General features: G+C 41.0%; 1 protein-coding gene across 2 annotated transcripts in view; it reads right to left on the minus strand.

Annotated features, from left to right (window-relative positions):
• Positions 1-22,792, minus strand: part of ARVCF (ARVCF delta catenin family member) — an 89,081-nt gene that overhangs the window by 22,119 nt on the left and 44,170 nt on the right. For both annotated transcript variants that reach the window (XM_010163668.1, XM_010163667.1), the window contains one exon: positions 19,291-19,362. In XM_010163668.1, the coding sequence (XP_010161970.1) occupies positions 19,291-19,362 (72 nt within the window). The remainder of the gene's footprint in view (positions 1-19,290; positions 19,363-22,792) is intronic.

The raw sequence follows: 22,792 nt of genomic DNA on the forward strand, positions 1-22,792 counted from the left end.
GGCCACATGAAAAACCCCACAGAAGGCGGGGGGAGGCAGCTGGTTACTTTTATAAAAACAGTAATCAGATCCTTAAAAAAACCGACCCATCAGCTCCGTTCCATCTGTATGCTGTGCTTCAGCACCCGGTGCACAAAGCAGCTTGAATGCCAACATAAACTTGCAAGATTCCTCTAATTGAAAGGCTTAACAGTAGCGAAAACGCAGCCAGCTCCAACAGAGCCAAATGCTTGGCATAATCGATGGAGAATGCAGCTCGATGCAGATACATGTAGAATACCGAGTGTCATACAACAGAGTCAACAGCAAACTTCTGGAAAGTTCTGAATAGTCCCTAGAGCTTTAACTTCAAGGTACAGTACAAGTCAGGACAGGTATTACGCTTACTGCAGAGATTCAATCAAGAATGCAGCATCCACCACTGGGTAGGAGCTCTGAAAACAGACACAACAGCCTCTGAATTGAAAAATCCAACCAGAATAATATGGGACACATGAGAGTCAAATCAGGCTTGAGGGAATGTTTAAGAGGAGTTTTTCTATTTATAAAATGAACACCACAGAGTGTGACTTTTCCAACTAATCAACTAAGTCACACACAAGTTCTAAAATTACGTAAACTCTTCCCAGCTTACTACATACTCCCACCATGAAAGAAGCAATGGCACAGGAGTTCAAAAGGGAAGCAAGCAACCCCCCACCCCAAAGCATGTCACAGGAACGTTACCAGCACTACCAAGTGCAGAGGTATGTGAAAAAACAACACCAGGAGCTAGGCTGACTGCAGGGAAGGCAGAAAGGCAGCAAGGAAAGGAAATAGGAGGGCAAGGCAGTGCAGGAGAAATAAGGATGCCTGGGAAAGCAAACTGTCTTTTACTATTTCTATTATTCTTTACATTTCCCAAACTCCAGAAGCTGTCATCAAAGTAACTCCTCTTACAGAGAGTGCTTTGTAAGAGGTTTGTTATATTCCACTTCATATCCAAAGAATATGCTAAACAACAAAGAGATGGCTCAATTAAACACAACTCATCTTGACCTTGTGCAAGTTCCAGCACTTCTGTTTTCTGTGAGCAGACATTTTAAAGCTAAGACAGTTTTCCCTCTCCAAAGGACCTGCAAGCAGCATCTCTCCCAACAGCATTTGACACGCTGCCCAGTAACAAAGGCTTTTTTTCAAGCATATGCAGCTAAGTCTCTTGGCAACTGAAGATGTTCCGTTAACAACCTTCTCTCCTCTGTTCGCTAATCAGTAGCAAAGGCTCTGGAGGACCAACACTTAATAAGGATCTGAATGCTGCTCCAGATAACTGGAGCACTACCCAAGCTACTAGTTCAAAAGGGGAAGGCACCATCCCTGCAGGCCTTTGCTAAAGGGCAGGGAATACCTGGCAAGAATACCTGGCAGCCAGGCCGATGCAGAGAAGGGAGAGTTGCTAAAGGTCTCCACTGAACGGGAGAGGGGGCACGTGGGTGAATTGCAAGTATTTGTAAGTCACCTTTGGCAGTGGTTTTTTTTGTTTGTTTTTTGAGAAACACCATTGTTACAAGCAACAATGCTTTGGACCCAAAGTTAACATTAAGCCCTTCGGCTGAATGATTAAAATCGATGTTCATGTAACCAGCTTCCTTTACCCCAGTCAGAAAAGACTCACATCTGACCCTGGAGACAAAGTACAGTACGTGAAATGTTAACACTTGCTCTCTCAGCAGCTTCCCTGATCCAAAGTTGTTATTATTTCCTTCATAGTGAATAAATGAATGCATTTTCTTTTAAAGGGAATAGGACAATGATGTTACTCCAAAACCAAGTCTCTTTTGAAATGCAATCTGTATCTAAAAATCAAACATTAAATAACATTCTCTCCCTGTCTCTCACACACAGAACACACACTGGAGTCTCTGCTTTATGAGCTACATATCAAACACAACCTGTCTGGAAGCACAGGTTCACCTTTTCTCACAACCAGCTTACCACGGTGTTTGCAAGCCCCCAGAATGCACTCCAGGCTCTGCATCACCACTGCAAAATCTCAAAATGGGACTTGGTTCAAAATCCTGGCTCAGGTACGCGAGTGAATAGGAAACTAATTCTCACCAAAGGTCTGCCAGCTCTGCAGCGTTTCACAGCCTGACATTGCTAGCCATGCAAGGATACTAGCTCAAGCACACCCGAGACTCTAAGCTAGACCTGAACACCTCTCTCTTGCCTGGAGAAATTCTGTGTCTGTGGTAGTCTTAAAGGTTGTCGTTTACTCTTGTCTCAACCACTACAGTATTTCAAGACAAAAGACAGATTAGGCTTATCAGGCTGGTGATCTCACTGACAGCAGATCAATATGCTAGGACAGCAGCAATGGAAATGCTCCCAGATGCAGGCAATGTTGCCTGCTGCCTCCAGGGAAGCTTCTTCCTGAAGCTTTCAGGTTGGACACATGCCTCTAACAGTTGATGCCAAAAGGACACTGGGCACAGCGACGATGCGCATTGCACTGGGGACTTCTTAAACAGACAGCAATTTATCCCATGCATACAAGATCAATAACAAGCGTGTGGTCGATCTGTTATGTTTCCCTGGGAGGGAAAACCTGAATTTCCAGATGCTGTCTGGTACATAACAGGAATATCAGAACAACAGTGGACAAGGTCAAACATCCACACTTATTCTTTTAGATCTCAGTGCTGCTGCAGCTATTGACCATGCGTGCTTCTGACTCGTCTGTTCCTGTCTCTGCGAGGGTCCGGAATTACATGACTGACCAGTTTTCTTTCTCTCTCTGAAAGGACCCAGATGGCAGTGCTTGGTGATCACTCACATGCCCTGAGGGGTCTCTCCTTGTGTGTGGCACCAAACAGCTCTATTTTGTCACCCCTCCTTTCCAGCCACAGATAAGAATTGCAAGGACTGCACAATCCATGCTAGCAGCAGGTCTGGCTTGCCTGGCTTCCTGCGTTTGAGCCAGTTACACCAGAAGAAAATGCAGAAGCTCATGGAAGTGTCAGGTTATTGTCCTCAGAGCTGCAAGCACAAGCCAAGAACACGTGAGGAGGCAACAATAAATCCATAGTACAGCCAAAGATCGTTCCCTGTTTACAACTCTGGAAAGACACAGTAATGAGGTGACACTACAGAAAGCCCCATTTGATACAGGCAGGTGTGAAAATGGACCTCTCTTCTTAATGGAAAAAGCTTTTAAATGGGCTAGTCTCTATGCAGGAACTTGCTTACTCTCTACCTTGGTAGGGCTTGAATTCATTGCTTTTTGGAGCATACTGCAAGCCTTTTCCATTTAGCTAAGCTCTCCCAAAGGAATAAAAAGAATAGAGAGATGGCTGGCAAAGGTGGTGAGGATTGGGAACTTGAAGAAAATTACTGCTTTTCACATTATATAAACAAATGTATTTTTACAACCGTTCATTCATGTATCCATGCCAGAACGTGTGTGTTTTCAGGGACTTTTCCTTAAACTAAAAAAAACCCCAAACCAAGTAAAAAGATTTTCCTTACAAAATCCACATCCAGCTCAGTAAAACATGCTATTGCTTTTCTGATCATGGCTGCCATGTGATGCAGCTGAACAGACCCAAGATCTAAGACAGACTCTTTTCACTGCCATTACTAGTGCAGATGCGTAATTGTCCAGCCCAACCATCAGAAGGTTTGAGCTTACTGTAGAAGATGTGTTTATTAAAGAGAGACATACTGAGTGATTCCCTGAGGGAAAGCCCATAAAAAAAAAATCACACCACAGCTATATCCAGTAATAAAATACAATGTGTTACTGTTACTATCTTATCAACAAGTCCAAGAGCCTCATAACACAAAAATGTCTCAGAATCAGAGTCATCATTGAAAATTCAACAGCGCAGTTAAGGGACTCTTTCCTTCGACTTGTGGCTGCCTGGATCTAACCATTTTCTTCCCTCTGGTCTTTTGTGTGCGTTTAACTAAGGATTTTGTGTTCCAAATTGCCCTTTTTTGGCCTCAAGCCCCTGAAAAACTCACTTTGCGGTTCCAGATGCCAATCAGCTGCTTTGACTCCAGGAAGCTAACAAGCTTTTAGCCTCCTCCCAGCTCAGTAGTAGAAACCTGTCTGCAGAGAAAACGTTACTGCAAAAGGAATCATGCATTAGTCCTTGGCTCCAGATGCCACTTAAGTAAATTTATTTTATTAAAAAGATTCTGACATGATTCAAAACTGTTTAGATGTTGAACAGCTTTATAAACTTACTGTCAGAAAACCCCAGCAAGTAAGGAAGCGCAGAAAAGGAAAAGAAACACTGCAGAAGACAGCTGCAAGGCAAAATAAAAAAACCCAACCTACATGGTAATGCTTATTTAGTTGAAATATCCACACACTCTCAGACATTAAGTACCGAGTAATGCAAGGAAGGTGGAAAAAGCACAGGAAACTCTCATCTCTACAAACCTCTTAAGTATCTTCTTTCGTACCCTGAAGACAGACTGTATAAAATGCACTGGATCAGGAGGCTGGGTACAGTCCCACTCAGTGCCCTCCCCTGCTATGTGACTTACACAGGACACGGAAGGCCAGGAAATGAAAGCTCACACGGGGCTGTGGAGTGGAAGAGAAGCCGCAGTGCTACCCAGTGCAAAGCTGTAAGATCCAGCATCAGGTGGGAACCAGCTGTCAGAGCAGAGAGCTCTGTGCTTTCCTGCCCACAGGGGTACTGCAGAGCTGGCAGCTCAGGAAAGGCAGCAGCCAGCAGTTCCGCAGCCCGGCTGGAGTCCGAGGGGGTGACTGCAGCGAGCGGCCACACTCCTCCAGACCTCCATGGATGCTATTGCTCTCCACCAGGCCTGTGGTGAGTCAGGGTGAAGGGGAACCCTTGTGGGATCAGCCCTTTTCTACCTTTATGAACCAGGGTGCTGGCACTGAATATTAACCATCAAGGCAAAAAAACTCTCCACCACTCAGGAATTTACAGAGATGGGATTGCTTTGTCAGGTATGAGACTACGGGGGTTTCCATTGACTGTGCTTCAAAACACTATCCTAGGGCTGAGGGACTTTCTGCTCTGGTTTGAAAGCCCACACACTCCTGACAAGAATTTGGATGTATTGGCAATGGGCACTGCTTAGAGCTGCGACAGACAAGGATCGACAGGTAGTATTTCCACTTGGGCTGGCACCTGTCAGGTTCTTCCCTTCGCAGCCTGTTGGAGTTTTATCTTCAGTGCCAAGGGAAAAACAACTTCAAGAAAAAACTCAAAATCTTTCAGAGCTCACACAGACTGAACTACACTTAGAAGCCAATTTGAAAGCTTCTTTCTGGCCTATTTGTGCTTCACTAAGTCTCCTTGTACTTCTCATCATGATTTGTATATAAAGTCTTATAAATGGTCATAAGCCATTACACAGGTATTTGGTTATTCATATCAGTTCAGTTGCTTGTTAGAGGCCTGTCTGCCTAAGGCAGTGAAGGGCAGCAGAACTCCACAGCTTGAATTCCTCAAATAAGAGGGAAGAATAAATCTGTCTATTCTCCAGTGGATCTACCCTCACAGAAACATCAAACACTTCAAAATACTTGCCAGTAGGAAGGAAATATTTGGATATAAACAATGAACCTTTTTTGGGGAAAGGTTATCAGAATCCAAGCTGAGAAGCTAGTAGGTCCAGTCTCAGCCTAGAGAAAGGAAAGGTCAGTGATTCCCAATCACCAGGACTGATATTGGAAGCCTGTTTGGTTCATTACAGGCTGAGTCCTGCAATCTTGCCTTTATAAGCATTTTATAAGCAAGTGCCATATGGAAAGACTCCCTCATGTTATTAAATAATTTATTATACGCCAACCCAAACACTTCCTACAATCCTGTTTGTGTCCTGAAATTGCTAATTAGTTCCTGCTACAGTTTCCGAAGTCAAAGTGTGTTTCAATTCCTCTCTCCATTTCATGAAAGCTGCCACACGCACCCAAAGGCAGCCCAGTGCTTCTAATCTGTCTCAATTACAGTCACTATGCTGCTGTCAGGCAATTCAACTATCTACCAAGCATCCAAGAAAAAGAATTTGATGTTTTCAATGTCAAATAAATGTCAGGCCAGAGTGGAAGCAGCATGAACAGAAGGTTTTCTTCAACTTCTCTAACAAAAAATGGACCTTGCAGCCCAGATTTTCAAGATACAGTATTTGGGTACTTAATTCTCATGGGTTTCAGCATAAGCTAGAAACCTTAATGTCTTCAAGAACAGAGATTTTCCACCCATCCTCAGAGCACCACATCCAGGCAGGGGCTACAGATGGTGAGAGGCAAGAGAAGTTGCTGCTGCTCCTCCCTCATTTGAATTGGGACGCGCTGGGACATACCATATTGAAGGCATGGAGTCAAAGGATACTCTCCTCCTTTCTGTCAACCATTCTTTGCAGCTTTTTAGAAAAACAGGAAAGCTTCTATTAAATGCAAACGTATCTGCTGTTTAATGCACTGACTGAATATCTGATAATTACAGGCAGAACTGACACAAAACCAGCTTTGCCCACAGAATTATAGGTTCCTTGGAAACACAAATCTTGGTATAAAACTTAAATCTGGACCAAAATGTGAGATAAGGCAACATGATCTGGAGAGAAGTAGCTGTCTGAAGCCTTAGCTGTCCAAACATGCACACGTTTTATAACCACAAATAAACTTATTTACAAATTTAAAAACAAACGAAAAAGATTGGGGCCCCAGGTTGTAGCAATTAATCAGATACTTGATTGAAATGAAAAGAGGAAGCACAGAGACATTTTTCAAGAGGCAATAGAAGAACACTACACAGCATTCAACTGCAGCCTGGCCCCATCTTTACCATCCTACAGGCAGGGTCTGCATTCACAAACCACCAGGAAGTCATATGAGAAATTTTACAACAAAGTCGGAGCAGATACTACCTCAAAGCAACTCTGACAGCTTCTTTGAAACCACTTAATCGCCATTAAAATAGTGAAAAGACCTCTAACCCAATAGCCACTTTGTTTAGGACAGTTTTCAATTTCAATGCAGCTTTCTTATGGTAATATTACACAATTAAAAACTGAGCTTAAAACTATCCATGTAAAAGATTCTAAGCAGAAGCTGACATTTATTGTGTGGAGGTTGCTCATGCCTATAGAAAACTCTGAAAAGGTCAGTGTCAGTGTAAGTAAGGTGAGATACTTCCTCAAGAGTATTGAAATTTCCATCATGTTACATCCTATACCCATTTCTAATCATTCATATATGCAAGGCAGTGTTAGGAATGCCCTGACAGCTTCTCACAGGCCATCTGAGTCTGTAGCTGGATCTTGAAATAGGCCTCCAGACTGCCGTGGGGGGAGCAGCAACATACTTTAAGTGTTTCAGGGAAACTGGGATGCAGCCACACAGAAAATTGACAAAAGGGTTTAATTTCAATGGGTTTAATCTCAGCATTGCTTTCAGCAAGTAGGTATGTAGAATTTGGAAAGGACCTGCTTGTTAGGATTTGCTTAACTATTAGGCAAAACCTTGTAGAACCGCCCAAATCTAAGTCATGTATGCCTTTATCAAGTCTTACGTTTTAGCCACTGGCACTAATGCAAAGGGAAGTACTCTCCTGGAAGGAGCACTCATGTAAACAAATGAATGAGATTCGGTCTCATGCTCCTAACACCCACACTTTCTCATTCCTTCAGAAATCCCAAACACACTGCAATGCAACTAGCACCTCGGTCATCCCTGACACTTCTCATCCCTCCTCTTACACATATGCAAAGTTGCCTTTTGTGCTCTGCAGTGATCACTAGCATGTTTTATGACTCTATGCACAAAGTATCCCCAAAGTGGGAGCGAGGAATGCAGACTTCCAATTTTCTAAGCGTTTAAAGGTCACTGGGGACACCCCAGTTAAAGCAGATCTTTTCTCTAGATCTTATTCTTGTCCCCTCACGTTTTAAATGAGTCTTTGGAGATGCTTTTCTTGCTCATCATTTTTAAGCTCTCAGCAGGATGAGATGCAATTATATGCTCAATCATGATTAGAGATTTGCTGATTGTGATTTTAGAGGCCTCAAAACAAAACTCATTAGATTAAATATTCTTCCTGGCTTTGTATGAGAAGAACTGATGTTTCCAAATGAAGTGGGCTTGCTACCTGGCTTGTTAGCATGAGCCAACAAGAAAGGTATTGCTTAGGAATCAGGAAACCTCACCTATATTCCCAGCTCCAACACTGAAATGCCGTGTAACTGCACAACTCGGACAACAGCAGTCTGTGTCCCCCTTGCCTCTCCCACTCTATTTCTGTCTTGCCTATCTAGGCTTGGCCTGTTCAAGTAGACTGTCACAGCGTGTCAGGTACTCACACTTTACTGAGGTTACTGGTAAAAAAAGAGTATGAAGTTTTTCTTAATGTCTCCTACAAAAGCAACAATATATTCAGTAAATGAGACTGCAAGATGTGCAAAACATGACTGAACTGGACAAGGGGTGGAAGAATTGCTCTTCACATATCCTCCTTTTAGATAAGTTGAATCATGGTCTAGTCCTAAACAGAAAAATAACATTTCATACTATTACAGACTTCCAGTTTTCCCTGTGACTAAGACACAGAAAACTCAGGGCTGAAACTAATGGTCTGAGAGGCCAAAATAAAAATGCTCACCTTTCTACCACATACTGATCAACATTAACACTGATGGCCTGAAAACACATGGGTCAGCAATCAAACTCTCAGTGGGTTCAGAGCAATAGTTGGATTGACATTGCTTTCTAAACCATGCAGAGGTAAGATCCACCCCCCCCTCCAGCTGACAGGTAAATTTAAGTGTCTGCTTTACAATGTAAAATGCCTGCCTCACAGTTCAAGGTCATTTTTCTTCAATCCACAGTTAGAGGTATATAGCACATTAAGTCACATCATTCCCCTGTCATGTTGGGAGAAGGGGGGAGCTTTTAAGCCTGTGCAGAACACTAGGGTTATAGAAATAAATATGGCTTTACATAGCAGCTTTCACATTCCAGGTATCTCAAAGTGGTTTACAAAGTAATGAGTCAGGTAATAGGACTGCAGCAGCTGTCTAGGTAAATGCACTAGAAATTAATGCTGAGAAAACAGAAGTCTTAATTCTTTGATTCTCTTTATTTGCCTTTCTGCAGAACGTGACTGCAGCTTCAGTCTGACTAATGAGCATCAGTGACTTAGGCAATTTAGAACGCACAGATTATCTGACATTCCAGTTTATTTTAATTTTCAGATTAACTCTATAATTAAAGCTCCCAATTAAGTATAATAAATACTGTTCAAGCAAAGGTGGAAAAATGCTAGACACCTTACTGCATACACCTTCCCTGTCTTGGCTACATTATAAGGACAGTCTCCTTGTCTGATCTCCAATACTTCAATTTGCAATTAGTTCAGAATCACACAGCTATTTCATTTTTATTCCTCTTTCTCTCCCCCATCGCTAGCTGCTCTAAGCAGATCCTCAAAGATTGAGTTACATTGTGTTGTGAGGACTCCATGGTTTACTGTGCTGGCACCAGAGAAAGTACATATTATAAGTAAAAAGTCTTTGTCTTTTAAAATAAAAGTCATACCTTGGGGCAGGGGGAATCAATCAACTTGAAATCCACCAATTAAGATGTATTTGCCTACATGCTCCTTTCTTGGGTTCCATGGGCAAACGCAATCTCTCATTCTTCTTACCATCTGAGTCACCTAACTAGCTGTCATGGATTAAGCTGTTCCGGAAGAACCTTGTCCCTAAAAAAATGTGCTTTTTTTGCAGACAGACTTTTTTTGGCTGACTTTGTAATCATTTAAAGAGAGTCACACAGAACAACTAGGTTGAAAGAGAGTGTGGGAGGTCATCTGGGCCAGCTTCCTGCTCAAAGCAGGCTCAATGCTGAATTTAGACCAAGTTATTTACAGCTTTGTCCAGTCAGGTCTTGAAACTCTTCAGTAACAGAGAACCCTTCAAATCCTCTCTCGGGAACCTGTTACAATGCTTAATTATGGGGTATTAGCCTGCATTTTTGTGGGCAAAAGAAAACCAGACAGGACAGCCAGAGTACCCCAGACATGCTTTAAGAAAGATTTGAAAGATGTCTCTCTAGCAGTGAGTTTTGAAAGCATCTGAGACACGTAGGCCTCCAGATTCCTCTTACTCCTAAAGGCATAGTCTTCATAACACTCACTTGAAGCTGTAACTACTTCCTTTACTTATGCACACACTATTTCTGGAAATCTGGTAAGGGATTTAAATCAACATTACGCCATTTTTCTGCCTGAACTGTTCTGAAACTTTCTGCTGTTCTCTTAACTTGTCAAGGAGCTTTGTCAGCAGAACTTTGCTGCGGTACTTTTGATGGACACTAGAGACAACCGTACCTCTGTGCAACAAGGTTTTTGCAATTGATTTTGACATGAAATTTCATCTCTAAATTCCAACAGAAGCAGAGTTCCTCTTCCTCATGCTTCATGGTAATACCAGCTAGGCAATCAGGACAACTTTCTGATTCACACACCTCTTTGAAGTATCATCTCATTTTTTATGCTTATGCTAAAAGGAGGGAAAAAGTCTCTGAACTTTTATTGCTGTTGTTTCTTAACTGAAACTAAGTGGCATGGCAGAAATCTGACATAATGCAACAGTGCTGGATGGACAGATGGATGGAGTGAGTTTTTCACTGCAGTGACTAAGTTCCAAGCCTAAGGCAGTTACAGTTACATGGGATAAGCACCTCCTCACCAACTCCTGCTTTTATTCCTGGCAGACTTTCTTGGCACATTCTCATTTTACCATCAGTCCTAGAGAAGCATCTGTATAACAAGCTATGCTCTGTAGTAACAGGCATTCTATTTTAGAGTAACAATTAGAATTGCTTGTACAATAGAAATGCTGAATGAGACATGTAAAAACATATACACAAGGGTGGGGAAAGAAGAGTATTAACCATTCTTAGCTGGGGCAAACAGTACAGGGAAGGTTCTGCAAAAAAAAATAAATATGACTGACAACTATCGCTTTAACTATTTTATCACCAGACATGTTAGACAAGTATAAAGGGTATGAAAATCCAATCAGCAGTTGAAGGGTTAATATCCTGCATTGCCAGGGAGCACACATTGCTATAACTAAAGTAAATGTAGCTGGGTTGTAAAACTTGCCAAGGTCTCGAGTTATGTATTGGTTTCCGTATCTATCTATACAGAGCATCATAAATAATACAGTTGAACTTCTGTATAAAAATACACAGTAAGTGCAATATGCATAAGCAAGAATACAAAGCAATTAATACTATTACATATTTTCAAAATACTCTCTACAGCATGAACTCCTCAGTCCATTCACACAATATCCCACTGGGGCAAACCACTACATCCACCTTTAACAGAAATTACAATTTTATTTAATTTTTCTGTGGTGCTAGCAACAGTTATGATATACAATACTTCGGCAGGAATTTGCTGTTTTTACAAATGTATCATGTACACTCCATCTGCACTGGTTATCACAGCAGCAGTGAAAATACCAGTGATCATTCTAGTGAAGGCAGTGGCAGTAGCAGACACTTCATGAATGAGTTCACTATAGCCCCAGCATCTGAATGCAATTAACTTGCCTAAGGCCACTCAGCAAGTCAGCAGCAATGCTGGAATGTGAAAATGAGACTTTCTTCCAGCTCTGTCTTTGCTGAAGCTCCAGATCACTCCATCTCCTTCGTAGCTGCTGTAATTACCATGTGCTTGAGTGGAGCTCCTGCTGTTTAGTTTTTCATAGGCTACTTTATTATGCAAGTATATATAGACTGTTCTAGTTTAACATGTTACAACCACATGCATAAGTCTCATTTTCTGTGCATTTATAACTTGGCCACAAATTCACATCAAGCTGGAAAGGGAATTTACCACCTGGGATTCTTGTCTTTTGAAGATACTGCTAGTTATTATAACAGATCTATATTCCTGGGTGTCAGCCTCAGGCAAGAAGGAGCTGGAAGATGACAACTGGAGTTATATTACAGTCCAATGAGAGTCACAGGCAAAAGAATCTAAAGGTGGAGAGAGAGAATCTTGTCTCCAATTGCCATGTTTTCCCTTCCATGCACTGAGGAAGACTGAACATTCACGAACACAAGAGAAAGGTAAAGAGAAGCAATAGTTGTGAATGTTCATTCACTATTTCCAGGATAACCAAAGTACCTTAGAGTTGAGTCAGATTTTTCTCATTTAGAAGGAAGAGTTCAAAACAATCCAGAAAGAAAGCTGTCCTCCTAACTCATCTTGCATATGACCTCTAGCTGTTAAGACAGAGGTAGAAAACAAAGGGAAAAGGAGAAGCTCTATAGGCAAACCAATTATAGCAGAACCAAGAAGTTATGGACAAGAAAGACTACCTTATGACTTCATGAAGAGCTTCACATTCTCAACCCTGTATAAATATAGAGCTGAATGAAATTCTCGTATCACTACAATTGCTCCTCCTGCCTCCCCGTCCCAGCAGTTGTTTCCCACTGTTCCCTCAGCTTAAACTTCAAAGCTGCATAACCTAAAACTGAAAAAGACATTCACACTATGAAGTGTCCATATTGGGGGTGAGGAGGTGTTAGAGGCAGACAACCATCAAAGCTGAAATTGCTTCTCCAGTTCACATTGGTTACATATCCCCTCCATGCAGCAGAACTCAAGTTCCCACCTCAAAACTTCCTGACACAAAAGTTAATCTCCCTTCGCCAGGCGATTTATAAGACAGTCTAGTCACACAAACATTGTGCTTCCCCCTACTACAGCTGCAAGAGCTGTCCTGTTCCACAGATGCCATTTCACCTCTGCCAGGCATCTAGCCTGTCTCATCTGTAAATATAAGTCTTGCCTAGATGTCCCCATGGACAAGCAAGGGACCAGAAAGCACTGCTCAGAGCTACAACGTCAAGGCATTCTCAGAAGCGAGAGCACAATAATTTGACAAACATGGCAGCAATTACCAGAACGCGAAGCCAAAACTATTCTTTTCATTCCTGAGCAGACAGATAACACCAGAGTAAAAGCTGGTCCTGTAACGGTCTCAAATTCCTCTCACATGAGTTGGTGGAATAAATAAACCCCACACAGCAGAGCTGGGAGAGTCTCAGCAGCATTACTATGCACAGTTACTGTGTAGGGTTTCAGTTATATCATTAGCATTTCTCCCAGAAAAATATTTGTTTCCTCACAGTCTCCAAAGTGAGAATGTTGTAAGACAGAATTATATTAACAAGTGAAAAGAATTAGAGTCAGAATTTAGTGTCATGAAAAAAGCAACATTGAACAGTGAGTCCTTATTGATATTTGAATATTCCTGCAAAAATAACTACTAAAAATATACAGTATTAAATGCCTACATGAATGCAAGTGACCACACCCACCAACGATGACAGTAAAACTACAGATGAGGCAGATGTGTCTTCCACCTCCAGACCATGCTGATCCTAAGACAACGCATGCATACATTAGTGGATAACAAATCCATCTCGAGGTTGACAAACACTGCCATACTTAGGTAACTACTGAACTACAAACATCATTCAAGTCACCTGGATGTCAAGAGAGAGCTGAAAGGATATAGCACTTGAGTGAGTAACCATTAAATCCTCTCTGAATCTTCTACAAGAAATACACACTTCATTAAAACACAGGAGGTGTCACAATGTGTCAATGTAGGCTACAACTCTTACAGGCTTAGGTCAGCCTACTTGAAAATAACAACTGTTCTATAATACACTAGGTATTAGTTCAAATTGCTTGAGTTGTCATGTTAAGAACAAGAAGCAGCCATTTCAGACTTTTCCTTTTCATTGGAAGAAGGTATGTTAGGGCAGAAACAAGACAGAAGACCTAATTGTTCTCCTGGACCTCTAACTCACATTTCAGCTGCATCTCTCCATATGTTTTTTCAAACCCTTCAATTTCAGCCCTAAACTTCCAATTTGTGTTCTACATAATCAAATTTAACAGATCCATAAAGATCACAAATAAGAGTTTCCACCTGTAGAGCACAGCTCAGCAGACCAGGAAGCAACCCAGTGCCATGTTTCAACCCAGCTTTGAACAAACAAGTGGTTCAAAGCAAGAGCTGCAGAAGACTATGACAATAAAAGCAGACTGTTCCAGAACAATTAGCAGTCAGTCATGAAAAAAAAATGTAAGAAAGGAAAAATCCACAGATGCCTGCTCCGAAATCCTCACAGACACTGGGAAAAAGAATTAGAATTTACAGGTACTGGGGTATAGAAAGTTTGGCAAGGGCAGGGTCCATATGGGAATTTCTCTATTTAAGGTAATAAATTTTCTCTGACTCAAAGCATTGGAAGACAGATGAGAAATCTTTCACTGCTTTATAAATTATGAAAAACACATGGGACCAAATGAACACTCTTAGTAAAGCAACAGAAATAAGATATATTTAATAATTCTGATAGGAATTCTCAACAATGTGCATGAAATACTGAAAAGATGTTAATACAAGAACTTGCTCTCACAAAGGAGATCTTCCCAGTCCCTCAATTTCCACACAAGAGGGGTGTGGATGGTACCATTAATCAATCAGTTCTACTCACTTATTCACAATACGACAATCAAAATTAATGATTGAAGGGAGCTGGAAAGGGCAGGTGAGTGCTAGAGTCAACTTGTAAAGATTTAAAGAAAGCAAATTAAAACAGCAGTGAAACGAGAACAGCAGCTAATCTTAATTACAAACCTAAAGTCAGAGTAAAGCTGCAGTGAAGTTTCTTTCTCCCCTCACTATATGTTGCCTTTAGCTGAAGACAAATTGCCAGCATTTTTGTAATCTACTAAGTAAAAGTTATTACCCTGACAGTGCCAGGAAGTCTAATTTCCTGGAGCAGTAACACAAAGATTTATAAGTGAATTTAAACACTCACCTTCTGGAATAGGAAATCTATCATCAGCATGAGGCTACTTGGAAAGCCACTGAGGTTTTCAGATAAAGGAGGAAGAAGAAATTCACCTGCTGACAAGTTCACCCAAAATCTCATTCCCTACCTACGCGGGCTGTTGACCAGGGTAAGCGTACACACAAAGCTGAGCTTCCAAATAAATTCAGCTTTTCTGTGAGGTCCCTGCTGCAACAAAATAGACTTGTTCAACTATAAGCAGCTTTAGCACTAGTTCAGTATTTCTGCTCAACTCTCTCCTAAACTTATGTTCCCATTAAAATGGAGGTAAGCTTAAATAATCAAAATAGAAAAGATAAATTAATAACCACTTTAATAGTCGATTTAAAGGAGAGAATGAATTAGCTCATCCACTAGGCTGAAATGTACCTGCACATGTCTCATGGCTAAAAATTTTCAAGTCCCTAATGAGAAAAACGGAAACCATAGCCGAACTTCAACATCCAAAGCACCTTAGAGCATCTGCTTTTATGCCACTGGATGTACACGCGCATGAACAAGAAGCCATGAGATTTGCTTAAACCAAATAGCACAGAGGTCTGGATTTAATTAGGAATAACCTGCTCATTCCATACAGAAAGCTCTTTTGCTCTTCTGGACTTTCTCCTCCCAGCACTGATGAACAGTGGCAGACAATCCCAACACCTTCACATCAGGAGGATTAAATGTTACAACCTTTGTAACATCATCAGAGGGCTGACACACATCAGCGCTGATTCCTTTCAGAAACCCTTATCGCACAGTCTGCCATCTGAGACACGGCTTTCCTCTGCACAGATACGATTAATCCTGATCTTCCCCCAGTGCATGAGCCTCCTGTCGTGATTCCTGCTCAGAAATAAGGACTCTGTGAACAAAGCAGAGGAACTGTACTATGCTATGTATTTAATGTGCACACAGGAGAAATCAGCATTGCACTGTGGCAGTGCAGAAGAGAGCACGCTGCAGAGGAGATGTCCAACACCACTATCACTGACCTACTTTATACTGGGGAAGGGATTTCACCAAGACTTTTTTTTCCCCTCACAGAAGCAGCAATTCTTGAAAGTACTAAATTTAGCAAGGTCCCAAGCACAGCATTCATAATTTCTTGTCAGTGCTAACCCCTTCTCATATGGCTCTATGCAAGCTCTTATCACTACCCAAAAAATTTATCCTCTCTCTCTTCAACTATATATAAAAAAAAATAATTCTCCTTTCAACAAAGAGGAAACAAGAAGCTTCTCTTCCACAATCTTTCCTGTTGAGGACAGCAGTACTCTGGACACTGCCAGAGCATATATATTTATTTTTTAATATCAGATGAGACAGCTTCTGAAAGCACTGCAGGTTCTCCCATCTGACATTATCCAGTTTACCACAGATAACAACCCTGAACTGGAAGCCTTCCCCTGCCAGAACCCCTAGCACATAAAATTATTAAAGGCTTAGAAATGGCTTCAGGGCTGCTCAAATGCTGCAGCATTTGAGTATGCTGCAGCAAAATCTGATTTCCATTAAAAAACCAAGAGCAATCAGAAGAAAAGGAGACTCTAGTTCATAATTTTGAAAAAAGAATTCCCTTCATTCATTCATTCCTCTCCAGAGCAAATGAATTCCAGGAAAAAAAACAATTACTAGCATTTAAACTAGGTAATAACTCACAAGACCTTTTGGACTGTTCAGAATATGAACATGTTCCTAAGCTGTCTTGAACAGACAGAAAACCTCTGCCTCCTACACAGACACTGAGCTGCCCCCACTCTCCAACTAGAAACTATGAAAGTTTCTGATTTTATGATGTTCGGCTTCAGGACAGGCAGAGATTCCTCCAAATAAAGTAATTTGGATAGAAAACAGTTCTGAACTAGTTCACTGCTTCTAGTTCCCAGTTATTCAAGTGATCATAAACACTCTATCAATTAAGCAAAATTATCATACTTAAGAATATTTTACAGGGAAGTTATGATGTCAAGTTCTTGAAACATCATCCTTTAGATCCACCAGGTAAGCACCATGGATGTCAACTATAAGATTACAGGAAACTTAACAACACTGCATCCCAGTATTTGTTAACTACAACACTCATTTGCTGCATTGCATGAACAAATCTTACTGCAGTTTCATTTGCCCAGCTGAAAACTCACTTTAATATGGCTTTAATAATAAATGAAAGATTAATCTATGGTTGTTGATTTTTGAAATAGCATTTCATTGTGTCACTCAAACTGAGTGCTTTTGATCACCAAAACTTGCATGATTTTTCAATCTTAGTAACGAGGTTCTTCTTCAGCTGAGAGCTGATCTCATCAGAGCCAATTATACTCTATGGCATAGATCTGACCAGAGCTTTTAAGGGTTTTAAAACTGCAATTTTATTTTTCTTATCTTACAGAACAATTCAAAGTCCTCGCAATCCTGTTAGAATCTTTAATATCCAGGAACTCTCATGTAAGGTAGATGCTTAGCAGGAAACTACTAGTAAAAAAAAATGAACAAAAATGCATGATATATCACTGAATTTATTTTTTACTCTTAGCACACAAATTAATAGTTTCTCATGCCTTTTTCCATGTTGAAGGGCTTCTTTCAAAATGCTGTGGGGGATTAATCTCCTGACTCAATCAATCATGAGATACATAGTCAGATTGAAATCTGTTCTGCTTAGATTAAATGGGAGTATCTCAAAATTATCAAACCAAACCTCTTTAGGAATGTATGATTTCTAGCAATTTAATATGATAATGAGCTGCGTAAGCTCAGAGAGACAGACGTAGCTCCCATCAGATATGCCACAACACTTCTACCATTAGCAGAGCCGCATGAAGGATTGTTATCTTATTTTTAAAGAAAGTTATATAAGATTCATTTCTTCGCAGAAATCCTTGATTTCCATTTTTTTTTCCCCTTTAGTGGCACCTACATTCCAATCACATTTGGAAAGGAATGAAAGTACTGAAGCCCTTGCTATATTTTGCACTTCTTTCTTTTTCTGCATCCTTAAGAAGTCTCCTTGCTCTGCAATGTAAGCAACACTCAGCTCTGAACTGATGGCATTAAAGTGGAAGTTGGTTAGAAGAGGTTTCCTGCAGCGCTCTGAACAGGATGGCATTGCACCTTCTAGGAGATGCATTAGCATCTTGTGCGATAATGCACCAAATGAAATTTAGTGTTTAGACATGAGCCTAGGAACTGTACCCATTGTAAAGAGTGTCTGTAAATAGATTAGATCCCTCTATATATGAGGATTAGTTTGCATATCATCAGAACTTCACTGCCCATGAATTTCAGTGAGAGTGCAGCACTTTACATGTGTAATTACTATACCACTACTGATGGACAGTACATCTCTAATGATGTATAGCCTCTGTTGCTGCCCTCAGTTTACAGTAAGGAAACTGAAGCACTAATTAGTCGATTTGATCAAGGTCACTAAAGTAGCGTAACTGAGGTATCTCAAGTCCAAGGATCAGTCCATTGAGTTACACTGTCTATACTCTGAAATTGTACAAGTGATGCAGGAAGAGTTTAAGATTTTCTGTCTGAAGAATACTCAGGTAGTTCTGGGTATTCACAGATCATTAAGGTGAGGGTGCTATGGGAGAGCTTTTCCTGCAAGGCTAGGTTGACAGGGTGGCACCACAGCAGTTTCCATGACAATGGATGAATCTTTGCAATGACACTGCACACACTTCAAATGAAAATCTGTTCAAGTCTTAAAACACCGTCCACTGCTGTAAGAAGTCTGATGAAATCCCAAATCATCTCCTAATCCCCAGTTAAAAATGCAGGAAGGGAACGCAGACTGTGGAAGATTTCACCTCTGCCACAGCTGACACACAAAAGCGCAATGCAGAAGAATTTTTCTGTGAACCTCCTGATTTTGGAAAACTACCAGTACTACTCACTACGGACAGGCGGGAATACTGTATTCAGGAGAAGACTGACTATCAGTAAAGACAAAAAAATTGAACTTATCCTCTGCCTTCACTCTCCAGTGAAGTGTTCGCTGGAACTGTGAAGAAATAGAGAGATGCCAGGGAAGGGAAAAGCTTAGTGGTAGGTACACTCACCTAATGCATTTCATAACTCCTTACATTCACCTCTAGCACAGGCAATTTGCAAATGAAGTTGTAAAGGAAGAAAGCATGCACTCACCCCTCTGTGGAGTTACAATCACCTAACACCAAATCAGATGGGCTTGTATAAAGATTCCACCCATTTATCAGCTTTATATAAAAACTGGTTATATTCAGTATTGAATACTAGATAACAACAAGCACTGCCACATCTATTATTTCAATTAACTGAATACAAGAGAAAAATCAATGCGATATGGTCACATCTCAAGTTCCTGTTATTTCCAAAAACACAAACATTAGCATTACCTTTTGCTGCTTCAGACCGCTTAGGCAAATCAAGTGTATCAAAATTTCTGTCCAAATCTCCATTCTTCTTTCCTGTGCAAAAAAATAAGACAACAGATGGAAAAGACTGTCAGCATACTGACAGGTAAGTTACTGTCATGTGCATCTACAAGATGAGAGCAGATACAGACTCAGAATATAAATCACAGACTATTACCCATATTTGCACATATCTGACTTGCAATCCAGCTGCAGAGCTGTGGTTTTAGCATGAGCAACTTGGGGACAAAAATCCATGCTACTTTCAGGTTGATCCGTAAACATGCTTAGCACAAGCATTTCAGTGGGTCTTAAGAGTGCTTAAAATCTTGGAAAATTGTGCCATTTCCCTTCTTGGTAAACCTACTCCCCTTCCTCAGAAGCCCAGTATTTACTTGTTATTTGCACAGAGGAATTTTGATCTGAAGCTTAGCTGAAGCAGAAACTGAGAAATAGAGAAATTTATACAACAGGTTTGCTTTGCAGCCTCTATTCTCATTGCAGCTATCAGGCAGAAGTCCTAGATTTAATATATTGTACAGACAGCAGCCAACAACTTCACCTTGAATTGCCCTTTAATCAATAAAGGGCCATTTTGACTATTTATTATAAACTAATGGAAAAAAATCCATACTTTTGCTAAGAGACAGTTTCAAACCATTACATCAGCTTTAATTTATACAATCCTTAATAAAAAGCAGAATAAAACCTGGACTTTATTTTTAACCAGGTTGGGAATTCAAGGCTATGTAACTAGCTGGGAAGGGAAGGGTTAATTTTCATTCCCTCCTCTCCCCCATAGGAATGACACTGCCTTGGGTAACCTAGGTGGATGCTGTGGGATAAGCAGGCACCTTGCCATCAGGAAAGTGCTGACAGCAGGGAGAGAGAGATTTTGAAGTGCAGGAATCTGCATGGCTTCTGCAGACAGCACTGTACAACCTAGCTTTCCCAAATTATTTTGAGGGGGAAAAAATCAAGTTATTTAGTTCCTCTCCCTCAAGAGCAGGGGAGGCAGGTGCAATGGGATGAATTCAAAACAACAGGATTTAAGCTGCCAGAGGAGGCTGCTGCACAGGGACTCTGCCAGGCTGCTAACAGCAGTTTACAGCAAGGGCTGAAAGCTCCAACAGTCAGGACGCTTGAAAGCAAACAGGAAAATAGTCCTTGAAAATGTAAGGGTGGAGATCAGTCTGACTCTTGACTGGGAATAGGTCATGAAATGGGAAAGGCCAAGCCCTGTCCTGTTACAGCAGGGAGCCAGCACAGCTTCTGCACAGGGAATTCGTGGGCCACTCTACCTTTCCTCTTGACAAAAGAATAAACATATGCAGTACAACATAGAGAAGAAACAGAGCTTTTAAATACCAATATGAACATTTAGAAATAACATCAAGAGGAAAAAAAACCAAACAAACCTCAAGATAGTATTCCATCCCCTCCCTTTCTTTGGAAATATCACACACTTTTGTTTTGACACACCAACACAGAATATCAGCCAACTTTAACTACTGTGCAAAACAAAACATGCATCTAGAAATTCTGTTAATCTAAAGTAATTTGCTTAATTACACAGAGTACAAGCCCATCTAAGCTGCCAAAAGGTTCATGCAGCCAGGTACCATGCCACTCCTTTGAAAGGTATCTTTTCTAAAGGGACAGGAATTAGCTGCACTTTGCAGCCCTCCATCAAGTTTCCACCCCATGAAAGCACCAGAAACGCGTTGCTTGGGGAACCCAAATAGCAGAAAGGAAAAAATGCTGTGCATCACCAAAGGCCATTATATTTCATAATCGCAGCTGAACCCAGTCCTGGCTGCAAATGCTGCTGACCCTTAGAGCATTGACAGGAAAAAGCAGGGCAGAGGGAGGAAAAAAAAAGCACTGAAGGAAGGAAGTCAATGTTTAGGAGAGATTACAGACTTAAGACGGACCAATAAATGTGACTCCATCTTATCTATAAGTAGGACAAGCTGTTTTTTCACATGACCCCAAATTTCATGTCTCTGGCATCAGCTAGTTTAAACCTCAAAACATTTACTTGGAGAGCCAGACCATATTCAACTACTCATTTCCAAAGTTCTCTCTATAATTTAAAGTTTGGGGTTTGGTACTTCTATTAGCCCTGCAGAACTGAGATGGCACAGTAACAGTTCCCTTCTTTCTCGTGCACTGTTTAGTAAGCAGCGTATATTTATTAACAACTTTTTAAGGAAGAGGTTGTCCAGGAGAGCAGTGTTGGCTGCTGTATCTTTTGAGCTAGCAGTGCAGAAGCAGCTGCCTATTTATTAAACCATCTTCCATTAAGACAGCACACTCCACCTGTGATCTTCAGTTGCTGTATCTTAATTTCTGGGCCAGACTGCAAACGCTGGCTGTCTTCTATGAAGCTCTTGCTAGTTTGTCCAAACTACCTTGCAGGCAAAACCATGTCTTCTAAAACCAGAAGCCGCCAGTTGTTTACAAATGGAAGCAATTCAGAACACAGAGCTCTGACCAAGGGGATTTCAACTCTACAAATTACTTGTTTAATCAAATTGAGCAAGGGTCAGGTTCAGAAAGAGCCAAAGCACGTACATTTTCCAGGGCTTACCTATAGAGAGGAGGTGACCAAGCTGTAAGAAAACTCCAAAAGAAAATCCCTCTAGAAGGCAAAGGTTTCAATCTGCAGCCCAGCTGGTATTTTTCCCATTTGATTTTCAGAGGAGACACAAATATTGGTTTAGAGTTTCTAAAAAGGTGACCAAATTTAGCAAGTTCGAGAGCCTACCAATTACAAGTCTCAGCCATCCCCCGGTCTGGCCAATATAATAAGAAAACCAGCTTCACTGCCAGCTTCTGTAGCTCTGAACACCCCTCTCCTCTGTCCCTGAAGCCTGTCAGTAATGGTAGCGCACAGGGATGCTGAAATGACCACGAAAGCGGTAGAAAAGAAGTTTAAGACTCTGGTTTTGTACATTTCAATTTCTGCCCTTCTATGCATCTTCCTGCTCCCCACATTTTCCACCCAAGGTATGCCATAGAAAAGACAATGCTGTTGGATCAGAAGCACAGCTCCAAACTTTGCCAAGAGACAGACAGCTCTGAACACGCCTGCTGACAGGTCTGTTTTATAAGACCTGGCTGTAGGAATTGGCACAGCACTCTGGTTTGGGAAAACTGCCTGACATGAGACTTGCTTGTGCAAGATGCAATTTACAATCTCTGAAACAGTGGGATTAAAATTCTTTCCCTCTCCCCCCCAACTATTTTTCATTATGTAAGAAACAACCAAAACATGACCTTCGGCATTTTGAATCTGTCAGAAACTCAATACAGACTTTGAGGTGTGACCCAGTGTTATTAACCACTAACGTTGCTGATCTTTCTCAAATGTCATTTTGCTTTACTGGATAATCAAAACAGCTATTCAGCTAGATCATTTCTGCTAAAAGATTAATTCCCAAAAGCTTTCTTTCTGGTTAAAAAAAACAAAGTTGAAGGG

This window comes from Antrostomus carolinensis, unplaced genomic scaffold, assembly GCF_000700745.2.
Source record: "Antrostomus carolinensis isolate BGI_N321 unplaced genomic scaffold, ASM70074v2 scaffold23732, whole genome shotgun sequence".
NCBI classification, from domain to species: Eukaryota; Metazoa; Chordata; class Aves; order Caprimulgiformes; family Caprimulgidae; genus Antrostomus; species Antrostomus carolinensis.